Source organism: Gossypium hirsutum, chromosome A05 (genome assembly GCF_007990345.1).
Source record: "Gossypium hirsutum isolate 1008001.06 chromosome A05, Gossypium_hirsutum_v2.1, whole genome shotgun sequence".
Taxonomy (NCBI): Eukaryota; Viridiplantae; Streptophyta; class Magnoliopsida; order Malvales; family Malvaceae; genus Gossypium; species Gossypium hirsutum.
This window is the reverse complement of record NC_053428.1, coordinates 5,729,743-5,750,951: the sequence shown is the minus strand read 5'-3', so window position 1 is coordinate 5,750,951 and position 21,209 is coordinate 5,729,743. Positions and strand designations below refer to the sequence as shown.

Here is a 21,209-nt window from a genome sequence, read left to right as displayed (position 1 = left end):
TTTTAACACTTTTAAGAAATATTCTTAAGGTAAGTCTTAATCTCTTGGTGTATAATTTGTGTCAGTGATTTTCTTAACATATGGTTTACAATCCACTGATAAAAACATTTATTAGTCGAATCATATAACAAAAACCAAAAAAATAGAACTACTTCATAAATAAATTGACCAAATATAAAAATATAAAAACCTGAAATTGACCGAATCAAAATTAAGAAATAAATCCACCAAAAAGTTCAAACAAATGAAACAATCAAATGCCGGTGATCATCCATTTGTGAAGCCATTGAACCTCAACCTTCCCACGTTGGCCTTCCCCAGAATTTGTCGAGTCCCTTTCTCATTTGCTTTATCACCAATCGATGTGTAAGAATTAACTCCACCCATCCATCTACACAATCTTCACCCAGACGAGCACTTCTTCATATCAAACGAAGATGAAAATCCAAAACCTGTTCGATTTCGTTTACTTCTACGTAGAGTACAGTAACTAAACAACAATGTTGACACCACTTCAATTTGTAATTGTAATTTAAAAGAATAGGAAAAACTTTATAAATATAAAAATAGATAATACCTTATCTCGTGTGCTATCAGTTAAGTTTTATATTTACTTTTAGAAAAAAATGTAATCGGACCAAACGAAAAAAAAAAAAGCAAATCGTTAAAAAGGGGGGCGGTGGAGGGAAGGCATTCGATAGAAAAAGATACGCCACCACTGCTTCCACAGTTTCTTGAATCGAATCTATTACGTTAATCTATAGAAGCAACTCTTTAGTACAAAGGCAAAAACTCTAAACCCAATGTGATCCTATTGCCTACATCAATAATAAAGGAAAAGGAAAAAAACTATATCTATATAAAAAAGGTATCTTAACCCTACAAAGTACAACCACTATAAACTGCATTAACTACGAATTTTTGCTAGCCACAAACCTATGAACTACGTCAAATACCCAAATGCTACAATAAATACTACAATTCACCCAAGTTCCACATTGCAGAAGAACCAACCCTTGGCAATGACAATGCAGTAGGTGCAACTTTCAACTCACCTTTGCCGCTTTTTTCCAGACTTCGAATCACTTCCCTGCGCCTTCAACAAACTTGGTGCTTTCCGCTTCACACTTCCCACAACTTTTGCTGAATCAGTTGAGCTCTCTTTCACGCTTTCACTTTCTTTCACCTTTGACGAACCAGATTTTAACTTACCAGTGCCATTAGAATTGGATTTGGCCCCACTCTTAAGAGGCTTACCCTTAGATTGGGACGAAATTTTGGGGGTTTCCTGCTTGGAATTGGCCGTCTTTGGAATGTCTTGTTTTAACTTTGAGGAAGCTTTTGGTGTGGCACTTCCATCATCCTTGGATTTCGTAGACTTAGGTGTTTCACCACTCTCCTCATTCTTGGACTTCTTGTCTACTTTTGAAGCACTGTCAACTGGTTTACTAACAGTTTTGGGGGTGATATGATCCTTGGACTTAGCAACACTGTCATTGCCAGATTTACTGACACTCTTGGAACCATCTTTGGATTTCCCATCCACTTTAGCATCTTCCTTTGTTTTGCGACCAGACTTTGTGGCACTACCCTTGGATTTCCCCGACGAAGTTCCTCCACCCCTGACCATCCAATATTGGGATTTTCAGAAATCAAATAAAGAACATATCAAGGGTTTCATATGAAAGAATCTAATAACCTTTTTGGTGAAGCATCCATCTTAGCTTTCTTGCTCGAGGGATCAGCTGTTTTTGCCTTCTTCTTTTGAGGCCTGCCACTAAAAAATGATCACAAGGAAAAGAAGATAAGCCCAAACAAGGAATGTGAAACAGAAAACTTAAACCAGATATAACACGTGAAATAAACTCCACCTTTCAGAGAAAATTAACAATGCTAAAGAATGGAAAAGAATCAACTTAAACCATAGAAGCCAACTACGCAAAGGTTCATCACGCAAGACCAAAATACACACAACCATCTGGGACCAAAATGGTCGTGCAATCAAATTTAACATTCAAGAATACAAATAGGAATCACCTACATGTCAGATGAACCATCAGGACTTGGAGGATTTGCTGCACCTTCCTGTTTCAATGAAACATTAGCAACATAGTACATGAACAAATAAATAATCAATTGCTTATGAACTGCCCACCTCATCTGACCCTGATTCGTCTTCAATCACAGCCCACTTTTCTCTCTTAAGATTTAAAATTTCTTCATCACCGTCATTATAGTGCACCTATAAACAAATGAAAATTGAAGAAAATAATCTAAAACATTCTAGCATGAATGGTCAGAGGAAAAACTTCCAGTAACATACTAAGGAAAAGAAAACATTAAAATGAATTTCTACTCATTAGACGTGTCACCTTGTGCTTCTTTTTAGCGGAATCAAATGAATGAATAAAACCTTCATAGAACCTGCAAAACAATATCCATAAGGGGAGAAAGAAAATAGCAGACATTCCACGTTTGAAAGAGAACACTTTACATTTATCAATTTTTTTTCTTGCAGCAAATAAAAGATTCAAGTGTGAGAAAATAAAGGAAAAAGAGCTTATATAATGATAATAATAAGCTTCAAGGCAGACCAACTTTAATTCATTTACATTATAATTTGAGGGATAGGGGCTCCCACATATAAAAGCACAATCACATTTGAGAAAAATGCCCGCATGTGCATCCACATAAAAAAGAATATATAAACAAATAAAATTCATGGTTTCAAATTCGGAGGATCACTTCTGCAACAATTGAAAAATATATATACTTACTCACGGTCTTTGGGCCACCAGACCTTCACCTTCAAGCCGACAAGATTCTCACCATACTCCATAGAATCAGAAGCCTGGAAAATAATTAATAAAAAAAAATCATTTGTCTCCAGAAGAATGATATGTAATATCAGTGCTTCAACCATGTTCACACTGCAGCATGCATGAAGAGAGTTGAATAAAAGGATTACTCCAAATTTCAATATTGCAGACAAAACACAATTAGCTATGATGTCAAGAAACAACAAACGAAAATACAAAAGTTAGCACTCACACAAATGCAATAGTTGTGCAGCAGAGCATTCGATTGGTGGGTTTTCTAGGAAGGAATAAGGACAGCTTGCAGGCATACTGTTTCCAAAGAAACACACAAACTGGAACCTTGTGAAAATATCAAACTATTGTCAAATGGCTCTTGAAAGAAAAATTACCTCAAAGATGGTTAAATGCAGCATGTCGCTAGACAGGCATAATTTTCAAAGAAGAAAAATCTTTAAGAAACAAAGGAAAAAAAAAATGAGGAACCAACATTAAAGACAACTTTTTTAAACGCTAAAATTAAACACTTCAAGAAAATCTAAAGGTAAAAATCTAGACAATCACAGGAATAATCAGAAAAAAGCCAATATGAGAACTAAGAAGAAAGCAAGAAAAGATAAATGGCCTGTGAATGGCAAAATGATCATCAAGGATGCAAGAATGGAGAAATCATTAAGAGTTCAAACCCATAAACATCATCAAAGGCCACCTACAATGCTGGCCTGTGTTTCTCAGAATCAGATGCTAGTGCTCGACACAGGTATGCTTACTTTTTTCAAATTTTCCATGTATTTAGAGGCCCCTTGCAAGTACTTAGGCCCATATCTATGTCTAGATATGCGTCGGACATAAGTAACAAACACACTACATCAATAAACAAGAACAATAGTAGCAACATCGATGCCACCTTTATTTAAATGCAACCTACCTAAACTACAATACACCTCTACTACAATTTCAACCTTAAAGATGCAAAAAGACATTACTTTTTCTTTACTTGGCATATGCTTTCTCTTGGAAGTAGTTTTAGGGGTTCCCTCCACGTGAGAATCTTGTTTGTTTGGCTTCACTGACTTTGGAGATCCAATCACTTCCTAAATCAATAGTAAGCAAGAATGATTCCCTTGATTGAAGGATCTAGTACAGCTAAACAAATAAATCACAAAGCTTTAAATAATCAACATTACTACAATAGCTAAATAACAAGTTATAACCCAAAAAGAAATTACCTCATCATCATTCTTGGTTGAGTTTTTTGTTCCATCCTTCTCAGGAGCAACTTTCCCCTGAGTTCGCCTTTTCTTATCCTCCAGTTGCTTTACAGATGATTTATCTAAGTTGTTACCACTACAACTTACCTTCTTTGATGACTTCTTTAGAGATTTTGCCTCCGAATCACTTGCAGTGTCACTTTCTTTCTTAGTTTTATCTACACTAACTGGAGCATTATCCTTGTTGGAAAAAACAGTAGCACCCTTTTTTCCTGGTCGTCTATTTGATTTTGCTTCTGAATCACTTGCCCCTTCATAAGCCTTCTTAGAGACATCATCAACAGAAGACGTTGTCTCCTTGCTTACGCTGTCTTTCTTTTTTGGCCTAGATACCCTTTTGGAATGACCATCATCAACTACAGTACCACTTGGTGTTTGGGAAGCAACATCAGTCGATTTATCCTCATTTGCTTTTGGAGAGGAATGCTGAAAATCTGTCTCTCTTCTATTTTCAGAGGATACATCCCCATCAACAGACACATCTCGACATGGAGAACCAGCGTCATCCTTGCTGTCATGTTTACGATCTGGTATAGTCTCAACTTCCTTCTCATCAACATGAGAGCTGTCGGAAGGTTCAATTAATTTTGAATCAGGTTTCCTATCCTTTTCCCGGGTACTTTGCACTAACTTAACATCTGGATCAACCACTTTCTCAGCTTCCAATAAATCAGGTTCAGCAGCAGTTGATGTTTCATTCTCGGACTTATAAGCAATGTGATCATCCTCTTGCTTCTTTACAGAGATTGAATCAGCAGTTTGCATAATGCCATTGCAAGCAACTGGCACAGGAGACTTTTCATTTACAAGGGCTACTTGTTCAATTGGAACTGCTTCTTTAGGAATCTTTTTGTCCCCCTGATAGGAAATTTGAAGATTTATAAATGAAAAATTCAGGAATTAAATTCTCAAAAAAAAATAAAATACATTAAAAGAAAAGAGAAAGGACTGGAATCCACACGCAAACCTGGGCTGCCTTCTCCAAAGGTGCGTCTGCTGGTATGCTCTTATCATCCTACAGCAAATCAAACCAAAAAGAGAAACATAAGGAGAGTAGGAGACTAAGTTATGTTAATAAAAAAATAGAAGACATCAGTAAGGTGTAAGCATAAGCCAAAAACTTATTGATTTGAAGAATAGTTTGAACAAAAGAAAAAATTAAAAGATAGGTCACAGAAAGCCCATGAACAAAGCGTTGACACACAAAATATAGAAATAAAAAGCTTTAAATTTTGTATAATTAAGTAGCAAATAATGCTGAGTTGAAATTCATACAAAATCACAGCACAAAATAAGTAAATAATTGCCTCAAACAGAATACCTTGAAATTAAGCAGTTACATTAAGATACAAATGAGGTAATTACCAAAAGTTTTCCAACAGCAGCATCATCCCGCTCCACAGTAACAGCTGTCGCCCCACATATAGAAGCAACTATACTACTATAATCATCAAAAGAAATTCCCAAGTTCTCTACAGCTTGGGTTAGGTATGGTTGAAGCTTTGATGCACAGTTTTCAAGCACTTTCTCTGCCAACTTCCGAGCAACAGGAAGAACTTCCTGAGAGGAAATAGAAACCCTAGGTGAATTAAGTAAAGATAGCAGAAGTGAAAGGCAGTAACTTACTCGTATGACAACAGACCTCATTATCCTTCTTTACACTAGATAAGATTGGGGAGAGCAGCTCTGTAGGGATATCTTCACTTTCTTCCACTACAAGGGTCATAATAGTCACCATCGATGTAAAGACAGCCTCTGCATGATAATCCCTGAAAAAATAAACAAAGAGAATCATAAGGAAAATAAAGGATCAGAATACACGTTCTACATAGAATACTAAACCATTTTTATTCTTTTTCATACTAGTAATATACTCTAGTTAAGTAGCGGTACATTTGGATGATGACAAAATTTTGATATGAAAACAAACTCTATTAAAAACTAGACCAAGACAAAGCTCCCTGAAAAAACTTATAATTCTTAAAAAAACACTTAAACTTTGTTCGGATTACCTAACATAGGCAACTACTTAATGACAGGTTTAAATCCAGACACTCTAGAGGGAGCATAATCTCCATTCTCCAGGAACCTATATAGCAGTCTATCATTTTAAACCCATAGTTAAAAATTCATAGTGGCCATGATCATCACTTGACATTAGAAGAGCAGCTTCTGCAAAAGCACAGGTTCATCCACTAGAGACAAAGAGAAAAAACTGACAAGCAAATTTTCAAAAGCAATAAACTTAAAAAAATAAAACTATCAAATCAGACAGTAACTAGGAGACAATAGCCAAAGGGTAACAATGATGAAACACAACAAGAGAATGAACTCTCCATTCAAGAAGTTCGCTTTTACCTTATTGCCTTGAGGAAATTCTGGAACATCTCAATAATAAGCGCATCACATTCAAGATCCAACATCACCACACACGATCTGACTTTGGCAACAGTTTCAAGAATTGAGGTCCTCTTAATGAATGAACGGCTGGACTTGTCAGATAAATTCTTTAAGGATGACACAATCAGTTGAAAAGCCTCCTGCGTACATATTAATAGCAATAAATACAGAATGATTTTAAAATGGCCATGATCTGTAAAGCATCCTGAAACAATGAAGTCAACGTACCCTCATTTGGTCATCATCATAAGGAGCATCAGGAGCAGTTATCCTTGTTATCTCACTGATGCAAGCAGCAACTGCAACTTTTACATCATCATCAGGATGTCCGAAAAGGTGCTCTGCTACCAATGCTTTGAGTGATGGAGACAGTGCATTTTGCATTGATTGGCTTGGTGATTGTTCCACCCTTGAAAGACAACTCTCAACTTGCTATATTCACGAGGGATAGAAAAGAATAAACAATAATCATCAATGTGAAAAGTATTTATAAAAAGCACTGGAATGCTAAAGCACCTAAAAATTCAAACAATTAATCATCCCACATATCATTAGGAAGTGCAAAAAATACCTATACACCTATAATGCTCCACAAGAACAGAAATAAAGCCTACTGGAAGGGTAAAGCTGGCAGTAAAAAAAACCAACACGAATTATCCCCTAGTGAAATAAGGAGAGCAAAACCAAAATACTTAAAATTTTGACTAAAAACCAAACACTTCAGCACGCACTCATCACTGGAATCACACTGCAGTCATTACTAAATTCCTAGGGCATTCTAAAACAGAGTTCATGCACGGTTTTACAGCAGCCACCTACTCAAGAACAAGTAGTAAAACACTAAACCTAAAGCGATGATTTAAAGGAGACATTGATTCCAGACAAAACAATCTACCAAAGGAAAACGAATAGTTGCACTAGTATCACTGTTTTTGCCCATCCTCTTTAAAGTTTTCTTGCTTGACATCATGAGTACACATAATTTTGTCTAAACATGGAATAGCAACAGAGTTGTGTGGAATATCACAATTCCAGAATCTTCTTTGACATTGTTATCATTTGTAAATGGAGTTCTGGGGCAGAAGAAAACCAAAAGGTTGCAAAGACCATAAAAATAAAGGACTTCATCAAGTATGGAGTTAAACTTCTATCCTACAAGCATCCATAGTGGATTTTAATAGCTCTTTAGTTGGGACACAAAATTTTGGCAGGACGGATCTTCCCAGCGGTATAGAGAAGATGAGGTGAAATTCATTAAAAATAACAGATTTCCATGCATCACCCCTCTAAGCAAATAGATTAGATATTTACAAATATATATAATTAACATAAATGTTTTATGCAATAAAATCGTAATCTCATATGTCCAACAAAATCCTTGCTTACAAGGAATCGTTTCACACAATATCTACACATCCTTTCCATGTTAATTTTCAACGCTTTCAATGTCATCACAAGTTGGTCATTAAAAATTTAACTAGCCTGTCAGAAATTAATTGCTAAACTTAGCTGGTGCTTAATTATCTAAACAAAAAATAATGATATATCTATTATATACTAATCCTCAGGTTTCATAAACTTAAAGCCTGACATGCGAAATAAGGACACAAAAAATGCACAATTTTACATACACAATCACTTAAATGCTGCTTGCGCAATTTTGAATTCAAAAGAAATCTCGAAACTGCGTATCATTTCATCCAAATATTAGCTACTGCATAGCATTTGCATCCAAAAACAAAGATATTCTAGCGGTTAAAGTCTAATAAAGCAAACACGTCGTTCATATCAGTAATTCATCAAATTCAAAAAACATAGACATGACAATATATCCACAATAAATATAAATTACAATAGTTTAGACTGAAGAATGCTAAACAATATCCATTAGCAGAAAACACTTTTAAACTGATTCAATCCTACATCAGTGAGAAATGAGCAGAAATAAGTACGTGAAAACAATGCAAAAGAAGAAAATCTTAGAAAAAAAAGGTAAAATTAGATCAGTATGGGGGAAATCCAACTAAATTAATAGCATAGAAAGAACCACACGAAAAATTTCGAAAACGCATACATAATAAAATCAGACAAATCAAATAATAAGAAAAAAAAACGAAGAGCAAAACGAAGTTAAGAATAATAGTAAAAGGATGGATTAGGGATTACGTCAAGGAGAGGGATGAGCTCAGCGACTGACGAAGGGGGTTCGAGGAGCCTGTTTCCAGCCTCCATTAACTGTAGCTCCAGCTCTTTCTCAGATGCCGTCATAGCTTTTTTCTCTACAAAAAAAAAATTCTTTGCACCTAAATATACAGAAACAGATCCTTCAAATCTTAATCTAAGGCCTCGATTTCACACCATTGTAAACCTACAAATTCACGCGAAAAGCCATAAAACGTAAAACGAAAGGTGGATTCAGCGAGAGAGGGAGAAGGAGATTTTACTCGAGAGAGAGTTAGGGTTTTCCGGTTTTTTTTCCCGGAACGAGAAAGCTGAAGTTGATGGGGTGAGGTTTTTTTTTTTTGGTTAATTAAAAAATTGCAGAGGGAATACTGTAAAAGATAATTTTTTTAACATAGTAAAAGATAAATTTTATAATTTTAAATATTTTAGCTTTTTCATTTTCCTCCTTACTCTCTTTGATCGATTTTGTTGTGTGTATTTTTGTGCGCTTTAAGGAGAATCCAGCGAGGCTGTGCTCGGATTCCGCCGCGCTTATGAATTGGAGTTAAATTACACGCTTTAAATCCACCTTTTGATTCTGTGGACGCGGGGAACTCGTGGAGTTCTTTAGACCGCTTGATTTTATTGTTACCTACCTTGTTTGCTTTCCGGCTTTTGTTGATCACATTTTTTTTTGCCAGAAATGCAACTTACGACGATACAAATATACAACTAAGTTATTATATATATATATTAAATTATCGTCCAAAAAAATTATATTAGAATATATTTATATGTTAAATGAATTCCCCTCTATCTCAATTAAGCTAGTTTAAAATAGATTGGATCTATGGTGATAAAAAATTGATCATTTAGAGAGGGGTGTTGATTCGGTTGATTCAAAAATCGATACGGATTGATTGAATCGGATAAAAAATTAGTTGAATTAGGCTTCGTTTGGATGGGCAATTGACTGCGTTGCAGTGCGTTTAACTTACTTTTTACCTCAAGTTACAGTATCGTTACAGTATCTAATTTCACTGTCACCGCTATTTTTACACTAATCGCAGTTAAATGCACCGCCCATCCAAACTCACCCTTAGATGTTTAATATTTTTTTATTTTTTAATAAATTTTTAATAATTTATTTAATTGAACTGGTTGGACTAACAAATCAATAGTCTAATAGATTTGATCAACAGTCCAAATTTAAAAATTTTGATTTCAATATTAAATAAATTGTTCTTTTTTTAAAAAAATTCAGAGTAATATAATCCCGAACAATTTGATGGTGAGTATCTAAAGATAATTAATCACAGTATTCAATTTTTTGTCATTTTTTGTATAATAATAAATTTAGTCCTCAAAATTTACACATTTTATTTATTTTTATAATTATTTTTTTAGGCTAAAGTTTTTTGTATATTCCTTTTGAATTTTTCTAAATTTTTAAGATATACATTTTTTTTTCAAATAACTATTTTAGAATTAGGACTAAATTGATAAAATATTTAAACATTGAGAGCTTAATTTGTTATTATATCAAATAAAATTAAGTACAACATATGGAAAATATTAATATTGTGATTAACTGTCCTTAATTGTTTACTTTTAAAATTGATAGGAATTAAACTACTGTATTTTTTAAAGAGATTAATTTGTCCAAAATCAAACTTGAGAAGAACTGAATTTGCAGTCATTAAAGAACTAATAATAATACCTATAGGTCTTGCCTTTGCCGACTATCTACGCCATTTGTAAGTACAAGTTTTTTATACCGATGGTGCATGCTCGCTATTGCGCAGTCAATTCTTTGGTTCATCTAGGTTTTATTTTTCTCGGTTGTGTTTGTTTTGGCCTGCTATCACGGAGCTAGATTTCCAACGGCTTTTGGCACGACGTTGGGTCCCAATGATGTCCAAGCGACTGAGATCAATTATGACTTGTGCCTTATGGGTATGTTCCTCCGGAAGAGAGCGATCAATTTTAACGTGATTGAATGAACTCTCCTTTCGTTATAGAAGCTATCTAGGGAGCGAATATTAACTCTCTTTTTAATTTAGACATTTCACATAATTGACATGAAGAAGATGATTGACGGGGTATTTAATAATTGTTTACTCCTAATTTGGTTATGATTATGAACAAGATGATTGACGGGGTATTTAATAATTGTTTACTCCTAATTGGTTATAGAAAAACATTAAGATATAATTTTAGTTAAGTGGTAAATTTAATATTTTATTACTTCAATTAATGTAAATTTGAATCTTATCATATAATTATTTTTTTAATTTCATTAAGAGTATATATATTTAAAATCGATATTTTATTTTTCAACTAAAATTTATTTGTTTTAATAAAAATATGAAACACTTAAAATATTAAACCAAAGCTCTAAATAACACTTTTAAGACATTTTTGAAAATTAATATTACTCTCACCTTTAAAAAGGCGATCAAATGATAATCAATCAACCTCGATGCCTTATAATTTTAGACATATACATAATATGCATGTATTATTATTAATTAAAAAACTTATTTTTTCAAAAAAACATTATTTAATAAACTTATGGTAGAAAAATTTACAATAAAAATAGTTAAAAACATTATTTATTATTAAAAGATCATTTTTTATTCATATAATTTTAAAAAATTTAAATATCAATAAAAATACATGATATTTTATTAATCCACTCAAACACACTCAAAAATAATTTTATATGTGGGGGTGTGTTTTGCATTTATTAGATGTTTTGTAGATATTTAAGAATATGTTGGACGATTTACTGAATAAGAGGTAAAATAGAGGCGACGTCGCGCAGACAAACAACGAAACCTCAAATGAATGTGATGACGACAACATGATGAGCATGCATGGAAAGTCACGACATCACGATGATTTCTCCAAGTTAAGCGGTCGCGTTTTAATTCATTCACCTTTTCTTGTTTAGGATTGCAATTAATCTCAAACGACAATGTCTCATTCCTAACTAGTCTTGATCATGGGTTGAGTTACCCATCCAAACTTGAAGGCTCACTCAAAATGTGAAAGGGTTTGGACGAAAATATAGATCCGAAAAAGGGCTTGGACAAAAATAAGACTCAGTTTTTAAATGTTTCTGTTTTGTTGTCATTTCGCTATTATATTGCTATAATTTTAATGGTATTGTTTGGATATTGTACAAGTCTTGTTTTATTTAAAGGCATTTGATCGCTAAGTTGCAACATTTTAGTGTTATTTAAGTAACTTTGTTTAATGTATTTTTAATTTGTTGCGAAACATTTATGTTAATTTTTTTGGCGTATTTGATGTATTATATTTTTTAAATTATTTTTATATAAAAAAATAATCTAAAAGTATTTAATATGGACAAGTCAAGTTGAGCTCGAGTTTAGTATTTTTAATCTAGGTTGGGTTTGGGGTAGAATTTTAGGCTATTTTTCGGGCTAAGCCGAGCCTGAAACATTAAAAACAAATCTAAAATTTTGCATTGACCCTCTCTGTCCCATAATCAGGTCTACTCCTAACCTGTACTAGAAATGGCGAACAATGTAACCATCTTATTCATTCATATTGTTTATGAGAAACTTTATCAGCCTCAATAGCATAGACCTGAAAGGTTTTATTTTGTTTGGGATATTGTTTCATAAACCAACTTCCAATACTAGAACTATAACTCCTAGTCCCAACATCAAAATATGAAACTTACATCTACTATTGATGGCAAATACTTCACGTTCTTAATATTTCTTTTTAAGGAAATCCATGGCTTCAAGGGTTCTTCCTCAATCAACGACTTTGCTGTTATGACCTTAAATAAAGCACTTCTTATCAGAATCACCGTCGAGCGTCTTCCTATACCCATGGTTAAGAATTTCATTCTCTTTTTTCAATACAATTTCTCTAATATAAGGCATTGATGGATTGAAGCCACCAATCTCAAACACTATAACTAATTTACAAGAATTGAATAAATCAAGAAAAGAATTAAAGCTATATGTATCATTAACCTTGGTGTGGAGCACTGCAAACCCTTCAGGTTTCAAGGTTCGAGCAATTTCTGATGCAAAATCAAATGGTTGAGCTGATATGTCGAGGCGGCCTCCGCCAGAGAATATGAAGTCAAATGGTATTTGATGACCTTCTCCTTTAATAACCAAAGGTTTGGTCGCTTTATTGAAAATTCCAATTAAGTCCTCCACTCCAACCTTTTTCAAGGCGAAAACTTCCTGTCCAAGAGTAGTCTCTATGCAGAGAGACTTAGAGTGAGGCGAGGAGATAACCTTCAAATATCAATTCTTTGAAGATTGAAGAATAGAAATGGACAATCTTAATCCAATCTTCTGTGGTATATAGATGGCGATGCGGATTAAATCAGGGAGCAGTGTCATTTCCAACGATAGCGGAAGCTTCGGTGTGAAGGATGATGGGGTTGAGATTATGTGGCAACGAGACAAAGCAGAAGTCACTGAGATTGCAGGATTCACCCCTGATAGTAACAATGTAAGTGAATCGGATTACAATGACGAATACACCAAAGAGAAGAGCACGTTCCAAAATATATCTCAAAAGGCTCAACTTCCTTGTGATAGGTTCCATGGTAAAAAAAAAAAAAAACCAATACAAAGAAGAGGCAATGAAAAAAGGTTTGGTTTTTTTATGTTTGAATTATAGATTTTGCAAGTATAATTCTGATTACCAGAAACAAATAGGAAAAATAATAAATTATGCAGAATTGCAAATCGAAAGAAAATAATAGAGAAAAAGGAGGTGGATTAACAAAGTTGGAAGTTGGAAGATTTCAACTTATGCAAGTTATAGTCTTACTACTCATTTCATTTCCTACAGACAACAAGCATATGAGCTCATAATGTTGGTTGACTTTACAAGCTAGTACATTATTTCATCGGTCGAATTTATGAAAATTTTTCATATCAACCCATTGTGTAGGAAGGTGTTGGTAAGTTAATTACGGTGGTCTTGATCTTCGTCATCATATTGATACTGTTGGTGATTCCTTGAGATCCAATGCCACTATCCTTGAGACCCTGCCACAAACTCAACGATTAAGTTGTTAATCGATAGGTGGTTAAGATACCATAGAAATAAACTTTTAGAGTTGCGAAAGCAATTGCATCAGAAAGGAACAAATGATCATAAAATAAAATCACCTGGAAAGGAAAATGATCGGGTCCACGTGCCGGAGCAGAATTGATCTGAACTGTACCAGTCTCCATTGCGTCGCTGATCAGAATTGCTTTACTTATATCTCTTGTAAAGACACAACCCTGCAATTCCAATCAACCCCCAAGTATGTATTTGACTTCGTAAGTCTTAAACAACTTTAAATGGAAGTGTATGCATTTAAAATACGGTTTAAGAATTATACCTGCAGGCCAAAGTTGCTAGCATTACAATGATGAATTCCTTCTTCAACTGAAGTAATCCTTATAACAGGCAAAACGGGACCAAATGGCTCCTCCCATGCTATTCTCATATCAGAACGAACATTATCTAATAATAGCGGCCATATAAGGTTGCCCTCCCTCCTGTACTCTTGGCAAAATGTAGCTCCTTTTTGTTTGGCATCCACGACTAATCCTTCAATGAAGTTAGCAGAGGATTCCGTAACAACCGGAGTGATGTCAGAATCATCTTCTGGTAGCCCCACAGTCAATTTTGCAACTTTAGCTTTAACTTTATCTACAAGAGCATTAGCCACAGATTCCATGACCAACACGACCTTCACGGCTGTGCACCTTTGACCACTGATAATTGACAAAGGAAATTGTTCAATATCAACACATCATGCTAATTGCAACCATACTCGACCTAAAATCAAAATGGAAGGACTCATATAATGATTTCTCTCACCTGTAAGAAAATCCTCCTTTCACAATGTTAGCCGCTGCTAAATCTAAATCTGCATCATCGAGTATGATACAAGCATCCTTTCCACCCAGTTCCATCTGAAGAGGTATCATGCCTGCTTTCTTTGAAATTGCAATTCCAGTGTCTCCACCAGTGAAGCTGAGTAGGCATGCATGCATGATGGTAGACAAAATTAACATGCGAATAAAAGGAACTTGGATCTGTATCTATATTAGTTTGCGACTAGAAAGCGTGCTTAACTACCAACAACAGAATATATTTAATCCACAAATCAGAACATCAGGACAATGCAGATACAGTTCCACAAGATCATTACTTTGTTTCCTATCACGAGCATATGCTGTTCCAGAATGATATCTAGGGAGGACATCATCTCAAGGTAATTAAGATAATACCTAATACAGTTGACCATGGGGTGCATTGTCAGGAAGTCACCAATCTCCGAACCTCTTCCAGTAACACAACTAATCAGACCTTTGGGGAAACCAGCTAAATGAAAGCAGTGTACCATGTGAAGTGCAGCTACGGCACCCTGGAAGTAGTTTCCAGAAAAACTTGTCCCATTATTCAGTTATAACTGAGAGGCATGGTCTATGGTATACGAAATGCGTACTTGACTATTAATTTTGCAATGAAAAGAAGATTTATATGAATCAGCAAGGGTTATATCCAACCTGGGTTGGAGGCTTGAGCACAATAGAATTTCCAGCAATGAGCGCAGGAGCAATTTTTGAAACAGCAAGATTAACGGGATAGTTGAAGGGTGGAATAGCTAAAATGACCCCAAGAGGTACCTGCATGTCCCAAATAAGAAATATGGAATTGAAGCATTCAGTTCTCAACCAAAATAGGCCAGCAAGAAAACAGAAATCATGACAGTTTCATTATCATGAAAGCAACACTTGGTCAAAATGTGGAACCTGAAAACAGTGGGCGTATACATGATCTGAAACAAATTACCTTTGCAGTGAGGCAATATTTGGTCCTCTCATTTCCCGGAAAACTATCAGATACCAGAAATTTCCCTTCACCAAGTATCCTAACCCCTTCTTCAGCACAGTATGACACCAAATCTCCAGACCTTACCGCCTGTTTAAATCAAACGGTATACCACCAAAATAGTTACAGCATGCTAAAGAAACCAACAATTCAAAGGATATTTGAACTCACTTCAGTCGCAGCATCCTTTGATGGTTTTGCAATCTCTTTGACAAGGCACTCTGCAATGGGAACCTTGTGCTCTTTCAAGAGAGCTGCTACTTTGTGAAGCAACTCTGCTCTTTTCCAAAGTGGAGTTTTAGCCCATGACTTTTGAGCTGTTTTAGCTTCCTCCATCAACTTGTTTACTTCTTCCTGAGTACACGCTGTTCCAAATCATGTAGAAAGAAAAAAAATTGAAGATATGTAACGATCATGTTCATGCCCTAGCGTTGACTTTGAAGTGGTCATCAATGAAGTAAGAAGTGAGGAAAAAGTGAAACACAATCGTTATATCACCTTGGACTTTGAAGTGAGGCTGTCTAGTGGTTGGATTGATGATTGGCACCGACTTCCCTGAAGATGACTTTTTCCACTCCCCAGATGAGTAATACTTGAACACACCATCTCCATCAACTAGCTCAGCAAACACCCCTGTTTCCGCCATTGTTCTTGCTCTCAATTAACCTCTTCAGTAAAAATCGCAGAAAAACAAGAAAAGCTTTATAGGGAGACGACTTTGTCTGAGGTGTAAATTTTGATCGCTTTCAATTTGGGGCCATACACTTGGGAGTTTAAGTGAGGCAGGGTGGGTAGGTGACTTAAAATATGTCCCATTTGGTTGTATCTCGACACTTCAACACAATATACGTCAGAAAAATTGAATAACTTGCCATTTTAACAGAATGTACCCTTTAGTAGACAGGATTCTAACGTTATATTCTTCTAACTTGGCGTGCTCTTAACGTTATATATTTGTAAAATAGAGATTGTGGACAAAGATTCGTCGGTTTGGAGTTTCACAATTTTATTGTTGAAAAGCAAAGCCCAAACCCAAATAGAGCCCGAAGCTATGGTTCACTGAAGTAGAGAAATAAATATAAAAAGAAATCGTTTTCGCTTGGAAGCTTCCTAGAAGACCCGATTTCGACCCGAAAAGGAGTTCACTTAACAACCAATTCCACCCACCCATAACCCTCCACGTCATCACTGTTCCAAATGTCACGTTCCTATTGGAGAAAATCATGTCACTCAAACGTGTCACCTGTTGAAGAAAATTTCCAACTTCTTAGTGTTCTTCCCCCTTCCTGCAATAGCATATGATCCCATATTTCCCAGCCAGATCCGTTAAAATGCCATTTCACAAGACAAAGAAGTTAATTTTCCGTTGAACCTGAAACAAATTTCCTCCACCGTGGCGTCGTCGGGGTCGCAAGCCGTCTCTCGTAGGAAACAGTCTTCGTCGTCTGCAACAAATAGTGGTCCGAGCAAAGCTGAGCAAAGAGAACATTTGAGGAAGGATCTGAAGGTCGATTATCCATTTTGGCAACAGAATTGGTTCATCGGATTGCTGTTCTTGATGGCGATGGGGTTCTTTGGTCTTGCTCTCTTCCTCTTCCTCGCTTTCGATTTCGATCAAGGTTCTCCTTCCTCCGCCTCCGCCGCCTCCTCCTCCTCCTCCCAAAACGTCCAGGTTTCAAAAATCCTTTTTGACTTATTTCAAAAATTTTCCTTGTTCCTTGTTTCATAAATTAATTAAATTGAATGAATGAAACAGGTTACTTATGGGACGGTTTTAAAGCTGATGCACGAGAAAACAAAATTTAGGCTTCATTCACACGAGGTGCCCTATGGTTCTGGAAGTGGACAGCAATCTGTCACCGGCTTTCCTAATGTAGATGACTCCAACAGCTACTGGGTACTCCCTCTTTATCTTGCCTGATTGATCTTCCGCAGTAGTTTCTGAAAGTTGAGTTTTTGTTCTGCTAATGTTTGTGTTGTTGTTTAGCTACATGCTGCTATCAGATTCTCTATTGATGGTTAATATAGTGGATCAATGAACTTTTCCAAGCTTATAGTAAACATGCTTGTTTGTAAATTGTTTCAATCCCTAGTTAACCATGCAATTATATTATCGTGTATGGTTGAAGAACATGAAAAGTTTTCTAAACTGTATTACAATTGGCTAGTGCCATTGTTTCATTTCTACAATTCTTTCTTGTTGAAGTTTGAAATCGTTTTGAAAGTTGAATTCAGGTTTGGTAATTTTTAATTGCTTTTATTTTTCTGTCAATTTCTGGTTTAATGGTGCGATGAGTGCTTCATCATCCGATTACATTTGGGACTATGCTTGGCAGATAGTTAGGCCTCCACCCGATACATCTGCTAAACAAGGAGACACCATCCCCGATGGGGCAATTATTAGGTTGCAACACATGAGGACCCGAAAATGGCTGCATAGCCACTTGCATGCATCCCCAATATCCGGAAACCTCGAGGTATTTTTCACATGTTTCAACAGCCAATCATAACTTCTAGGTCTCTTATCATCATTCAGACTTACAGATAGTGTTTTACTCTTTTTTGGTGTTGGTTGTAGGTCAGTTGCTTTGGAGGAGAATCAGAATCGGATACCGGCGATTATTGGAAGTGAGTCATATATTTCTTTTCTTAATTTAACTTCCCTGTTTTTGTTTTTTTCCTGCTAATGCTACATTGTTGGGAGGATCCTATCAGGCTCTTGATTGAGGGAAGTGGAAAGAGTTGGAAGCAAGATCAAAGGATTCGGCTTCAACATATTGACACTGGCGGTTACCTGCATAGTCACGACAAGAAATACGCCAGAATAGCTGGTGGACAGCAAGAGGTGAGAATGGAAATATATCAATAAGTGTTTTTCTTGATTTTAAATTCCATTCTAAGGAACATATTAATCTTCCATCATATTTTACAATACTAATATTTGATGCTTACTAGTTAACTCATCATTGAGTGTAAAAGCCTACTTTTATTGCTTGCTAGACATGAGTCTCTGCTAATGGTACACGAGCTGGTCATTGTTATTTGTTAGTATGTTAAACCATTTCACGTTATGGTGCAGGTTTGTGGCGTTAGAGAAAAGCGTGCTGATAATGTATGGTTGGCTGCAGAGGGTGTGTACCTCCCCATTACTGAAAGCAAGTAGTATACATGTTTAGGAGATTACTACAATGTGAAAGCAGGTGCATGGATTTTGGATTTGTAGGTGACTGGTGCCTGTTTGCTTTAGTAGCTTATAGTCATTCTACTAAATCAGTAATATGTTTTGCAGAACAACTCTCTGCTAAATACCCTATCATGCATGGTTTTGTACCTTGAGATGATACTAATCAGATATACCCCTTTTTATGATTAATTATATATAATTTTTTCAGTAGAGCAACTTTATTTCCAAAGACAACATTATTAAGAGGGCCATCTATAAATTTTAATAATATTAATATTTATAAATCCTAAAATGAACATGAAAAATACTTCAATTTTATCCATATTTGAATGGACATTTCCTTCCGCTCAATATTGGCTAGTTCATGAGCAATGGCTTTCCCATTTCTATCAACACGCATGAAGCCGCAAAAATGAAATCTTGTGCCCTCCAATTTTGCATCTTCATTGAAGCACGATATGCATGACGCAAATTTGAGAATTATTGTCCGACAACAATTTTATACATAACACGATTAAACGACTTCAACATAATATTAAACATAACTGTAAAACACAAAGACAACATAAAAATAACTATATTAAACATGATATTACAATTTTCTTTTTAAATATGACACAAATATACAAACGCCTCAAAATTCACGTAAAACAATTAACATGAAAACATATATTTTTTGAATGAGAAGGAAATAAGCAATCTTAAATTTTTTTATTTAATATCTTGAAAATGAAGAAAACAAAGAAACAAACTCATTTTATGATTTTTTTTTTGAATAATATCATAATAGTTTTTAATCATATCTGCTCTTTTTAAAATAAAACTACCCATAGCCCCTCTCCAATCCATAAACAGAAAAATAATATATTTCAACGCACTCAAACACGCGTCCTTTTATATTGACAACAATACTCATGCCAATCAAATTAACACTCAATCGACATTGTTGCTACTCGTTAAATTAACATCCAATATGTATGTATATAAACTATAAAATATAAAATGTAAGATGAATATAGGCACAACAGAATTACAACACGAACATATAAATTATTATTTAAATTCAATTATCATGATAAATTATTTAGAATAGTACACATGTTATAAAAATAGCATCAACACGATAGGTGTACATAAATATATCAGTATTTATATAAAACAAATTAATAATGTAAATATTTTAAAAGTTTTTTTTTTATGTTTACAATTACAAGATAATTAAAATAAAGTATAAATACATATCCAAATAATCACTTGATACATAATCAAACTGTTATTGTACAAACGAATTAAAAATTAAAATAAAAATTAAACTAAGAAATAGATCGATCCAGACTTAAGGTTAACTAGTTGAATTAAAATCTACACATTAACAACTCAAGATGAGACTCGAAGGTCCACACATTTTAATTATGCATAATAGGTCTCGAAAATGTGTCCTCAAAATCTAAAATTTTTGTCTTTTATCAACCAATCTAGGGTGTTGTTAGCTAAAAATATAAAAATAAAATTGAAAGATTTTATGTTTTCGAGAAAGAAAGATTTCTGTAATCAACCAAAAAAGAAGAAATAAACGTAGCAAGGACAATAAAAGTATGTAATGGGTAATTTACATTACAGAAATAGTGGCATAAGAGGGGTATGAGATTAACCTTTCAAAAGCTCTCTCTAGCTTTCCTAAACCGAGCTGCCCTGCTTTTCATTTTCCCGAGAGAAGAACACCACATTATTTCGTTGTTTCTTGTCAATCCCACGCGCTTGTATTTGCATCCTAACATTGCGACCAAATCTTTAACTTTATTCGGGAGGAAATAAAAATGGTCCTAAGATTATAAAAGTAGTCCCCATTCCCATGTGTATAAAAAGTCTCCATTTTCGTATTAAAGCTTTTGTGGACTAACATGAATCCTTGTATAAAGATGGTTGCTTTGTTAATCATTAGCCTTTATTGCTCACTCTCTTTCTATTTCCCATTTTTTCCTTTTTTTTTTCTTATCTTTGGTTTCATAAATCAGAAACAACAATTTCCAGGCAACATATAAGCTATATGTTGCTTTGATTGTATGTATGTATGTATGTATGTATGTATGTATGCAATTGACAATGGAGTTGAGAGTGGTCCACTTGGTAATATGAAAAGTCTGTAATTGGGGGTACCGTCGATCTTTACTTCTTTATCTTCAACCTCTTTTCTATAATGCGAAAGAGAATCATAGTATATTGTTCAAAAAAAACTTTTCTTTTATCATTTTTTTTACAAAGAGCATGAAGTTTAAAGATAAAAGAAACAAGTATAGTGGATTAATTTGAAATAATAAATTTTATCTTTTTTGAATATTTTTATCACTTTTAAATAATCACAAAAACTAATTGAAGTTATTGATCGATGCAGTTTATCAAAAACATGAAGTATGAGTGTTAAAATAAAGGGAAAATGAAACCAAAGAAAAGAAGTTGAGGGGTAAAAGTGGAAAGTCA

General features: G+C 34.6%; 3 protein-coding genes, 1 long non-coding RNA gene and 1 pseudogene across 4 annotated transcripts; 1 reads left to right on the top strand and 4 right to left on the bottom strand.

The window, feature by feature from the left end:
• Positions 1-730: 730 nt before the first annotated feature.
• On the bottom strand, positions 731-9,132 carry LOC107958994 (midasin). The gene is made up of 15 exons (XM_016894940.2): positions 8,932-9,132; positions 8,654-8,766; positions 6,716-6,919; positions 6,446-6,627; positions 5,730-5,856; positions 5,453-5,647; positions 5,055-5,102; positions 4,046-4,945; positions 3,803-3,910; positions 2,778-2,851; positions 2,373-2,424; positions 2,156-2,242; positions 2,042-2,085; positions 1,700-1,777; positions 731-1,622 (listed from the first exon to the last, which is right to left on the bottom strand). Exons 2-15 carry the CDS (start codon positions 8,753-8,755, stop codon positions 1,052-1,054), a joined length of 2,772 nt encoding a protein of 923 aa, XP_016750429.2. The 5' UTR covers positions 8,756-8,766; positions 8,932-9,132; the 3' UTR covers positions 731-1,051.
• Positions 9,133-12,119: 2,987 nt separating this feature from the next.
• LOC107958997 (uncharacterized) lies at positions 12,120-13,006 on the bottom strand (annotated as a pseudogene).
• Positions 13,007-13,412: 406 nt separating this feature from the next.
• On the bottom strand, positions 13,413-16,460 carry LOC107958996 (NADP-dependent glyceraldehyde-3-phosphate dehydrogenase). Its single transcript, XM_016894942.2, has 9 exons — positions 16,046-16,460; positions 15,719-15,912; positions 15,509-15,637; positions 15,223-15,342; positions 14,944-15,080; positions 14,531-14,686; positions 14,046-14,424; positions 13,828-13,944; positions 13,413-13,704 (listed from the first exon to the last, which is right to left on the bottom strand). Exons 1-9 carry the CDS (start codon positions 16,191-16,193, stop codon positions 13,591-13,593), a joined length of 1,494 nt encoding a protein of 497 aa, XP_016750431.2. The 5' UTR covers positions 16,194-16,460; the 3' UTR covers positions 13,413-13,590.
• Positions 16,461-16,539: 79 nt separating this feature from the next.
• LOC107958998 (stromal cell-derived factor 2-like protein) lies at positions 16,540-18,920 on the top strand. Its single transcript, XM_016894943.2, has 6 exons — positions 16,540-17,219; positions 17,304-17,444; positions 17,884-18,024; positions 18,126-18,175; positions 18,263-18,392; positions 18,627-18,920. Exons 1-6 carry the CDS (start codon positions 17,106-17,108, stop codon positions 18,708-18,710), a joined length of 660 nt encoding a protein of 219 aa, XP_016750432.1. The 5' UTR covers positions 16,540-17,105; the 3' UTR covers positions 18,711-18,920.
• On the bottom strand, positions 18,790-20,563 carry LOC121229256 (uncharacterized). Its single transcript, XR_005926955.1, has 2 exons — positions 20,384-20,563; positions 18,790-19,172 (listed from the first exon to the last, which is right to left on the bottom strand). It is a non-coding gene; the product is annotated as an uncharacterized lncRNA (long non-coding RNA).
• Positions 20,564-21,209: the final 646 nt, after the last annotated feature.

Bases quoted from the DNA above. Each gene is read 5' to 3' on its own strand.
- LOC107958994 (XM_016894940.2), bottom strand. From the start codon at position 8,755: ATGACGGCATCTGAGAAAGAGCTGGAGCTACAGTTAATGGAGGCTGGA. The intron at 6,628-6,715 runs GTACGTTGACTT...ATATGTACGCAG, and splicing joins ATGATGATGACCAAATGAGG to GAGGCTTTTCAACTGATTGT. The intron at 3,911-4,045 runs GTAATTTCTTTT...CTATTGATTTAG, and splicing joins CAACCAAGAATGATGATGAG to GAAGTGATTGGATCTCCAAA.
- LOC107958998 (XM_016894943.2), top strand. From the start codon at position 17,106: ATGGCGATGGGGTTCTTTGGTCTTGCTCTCTTCCTCTTCCTCGCTTTC. The intron at 18,025-18,125 runs GTATTTTTCACA...TGTTGGTTGTAG, and splicing joins CAATATCCGGAAACCTCGAG to GTCAGTTGCTTTGGAGGAGA. The intron at 18,393-18,626 runs GTGAGAATGGAA...GTTATGGTGCAG, and splicing joins TAGCTGGTGGACAGCAAGAG to GTTTGTGGCGTTAGAGAAAA.
- LOC107958996 (XM_016894942.2), bottom strand. From the start codon at position 16,193: ATGGCGGAAACAGGGGTGTTTGCTGAGCTAGTTGATGGAGATGGTGTG. The intron at 15,638-15,718 runs GTGAGTTCAAAT...TGATTTAAACAG, and splicing joins CAAAGGATGCTGCGACTGAA to GCGGTAAGGTCTGGAGATTT. The intron at 15,081-15,222 runs GTTGGATATAAC...AACTACTTCCAG, and splicing joins TGCTCAAGCCTCCAACCCAG to GGTGCCGTAGCTGCACTTCA.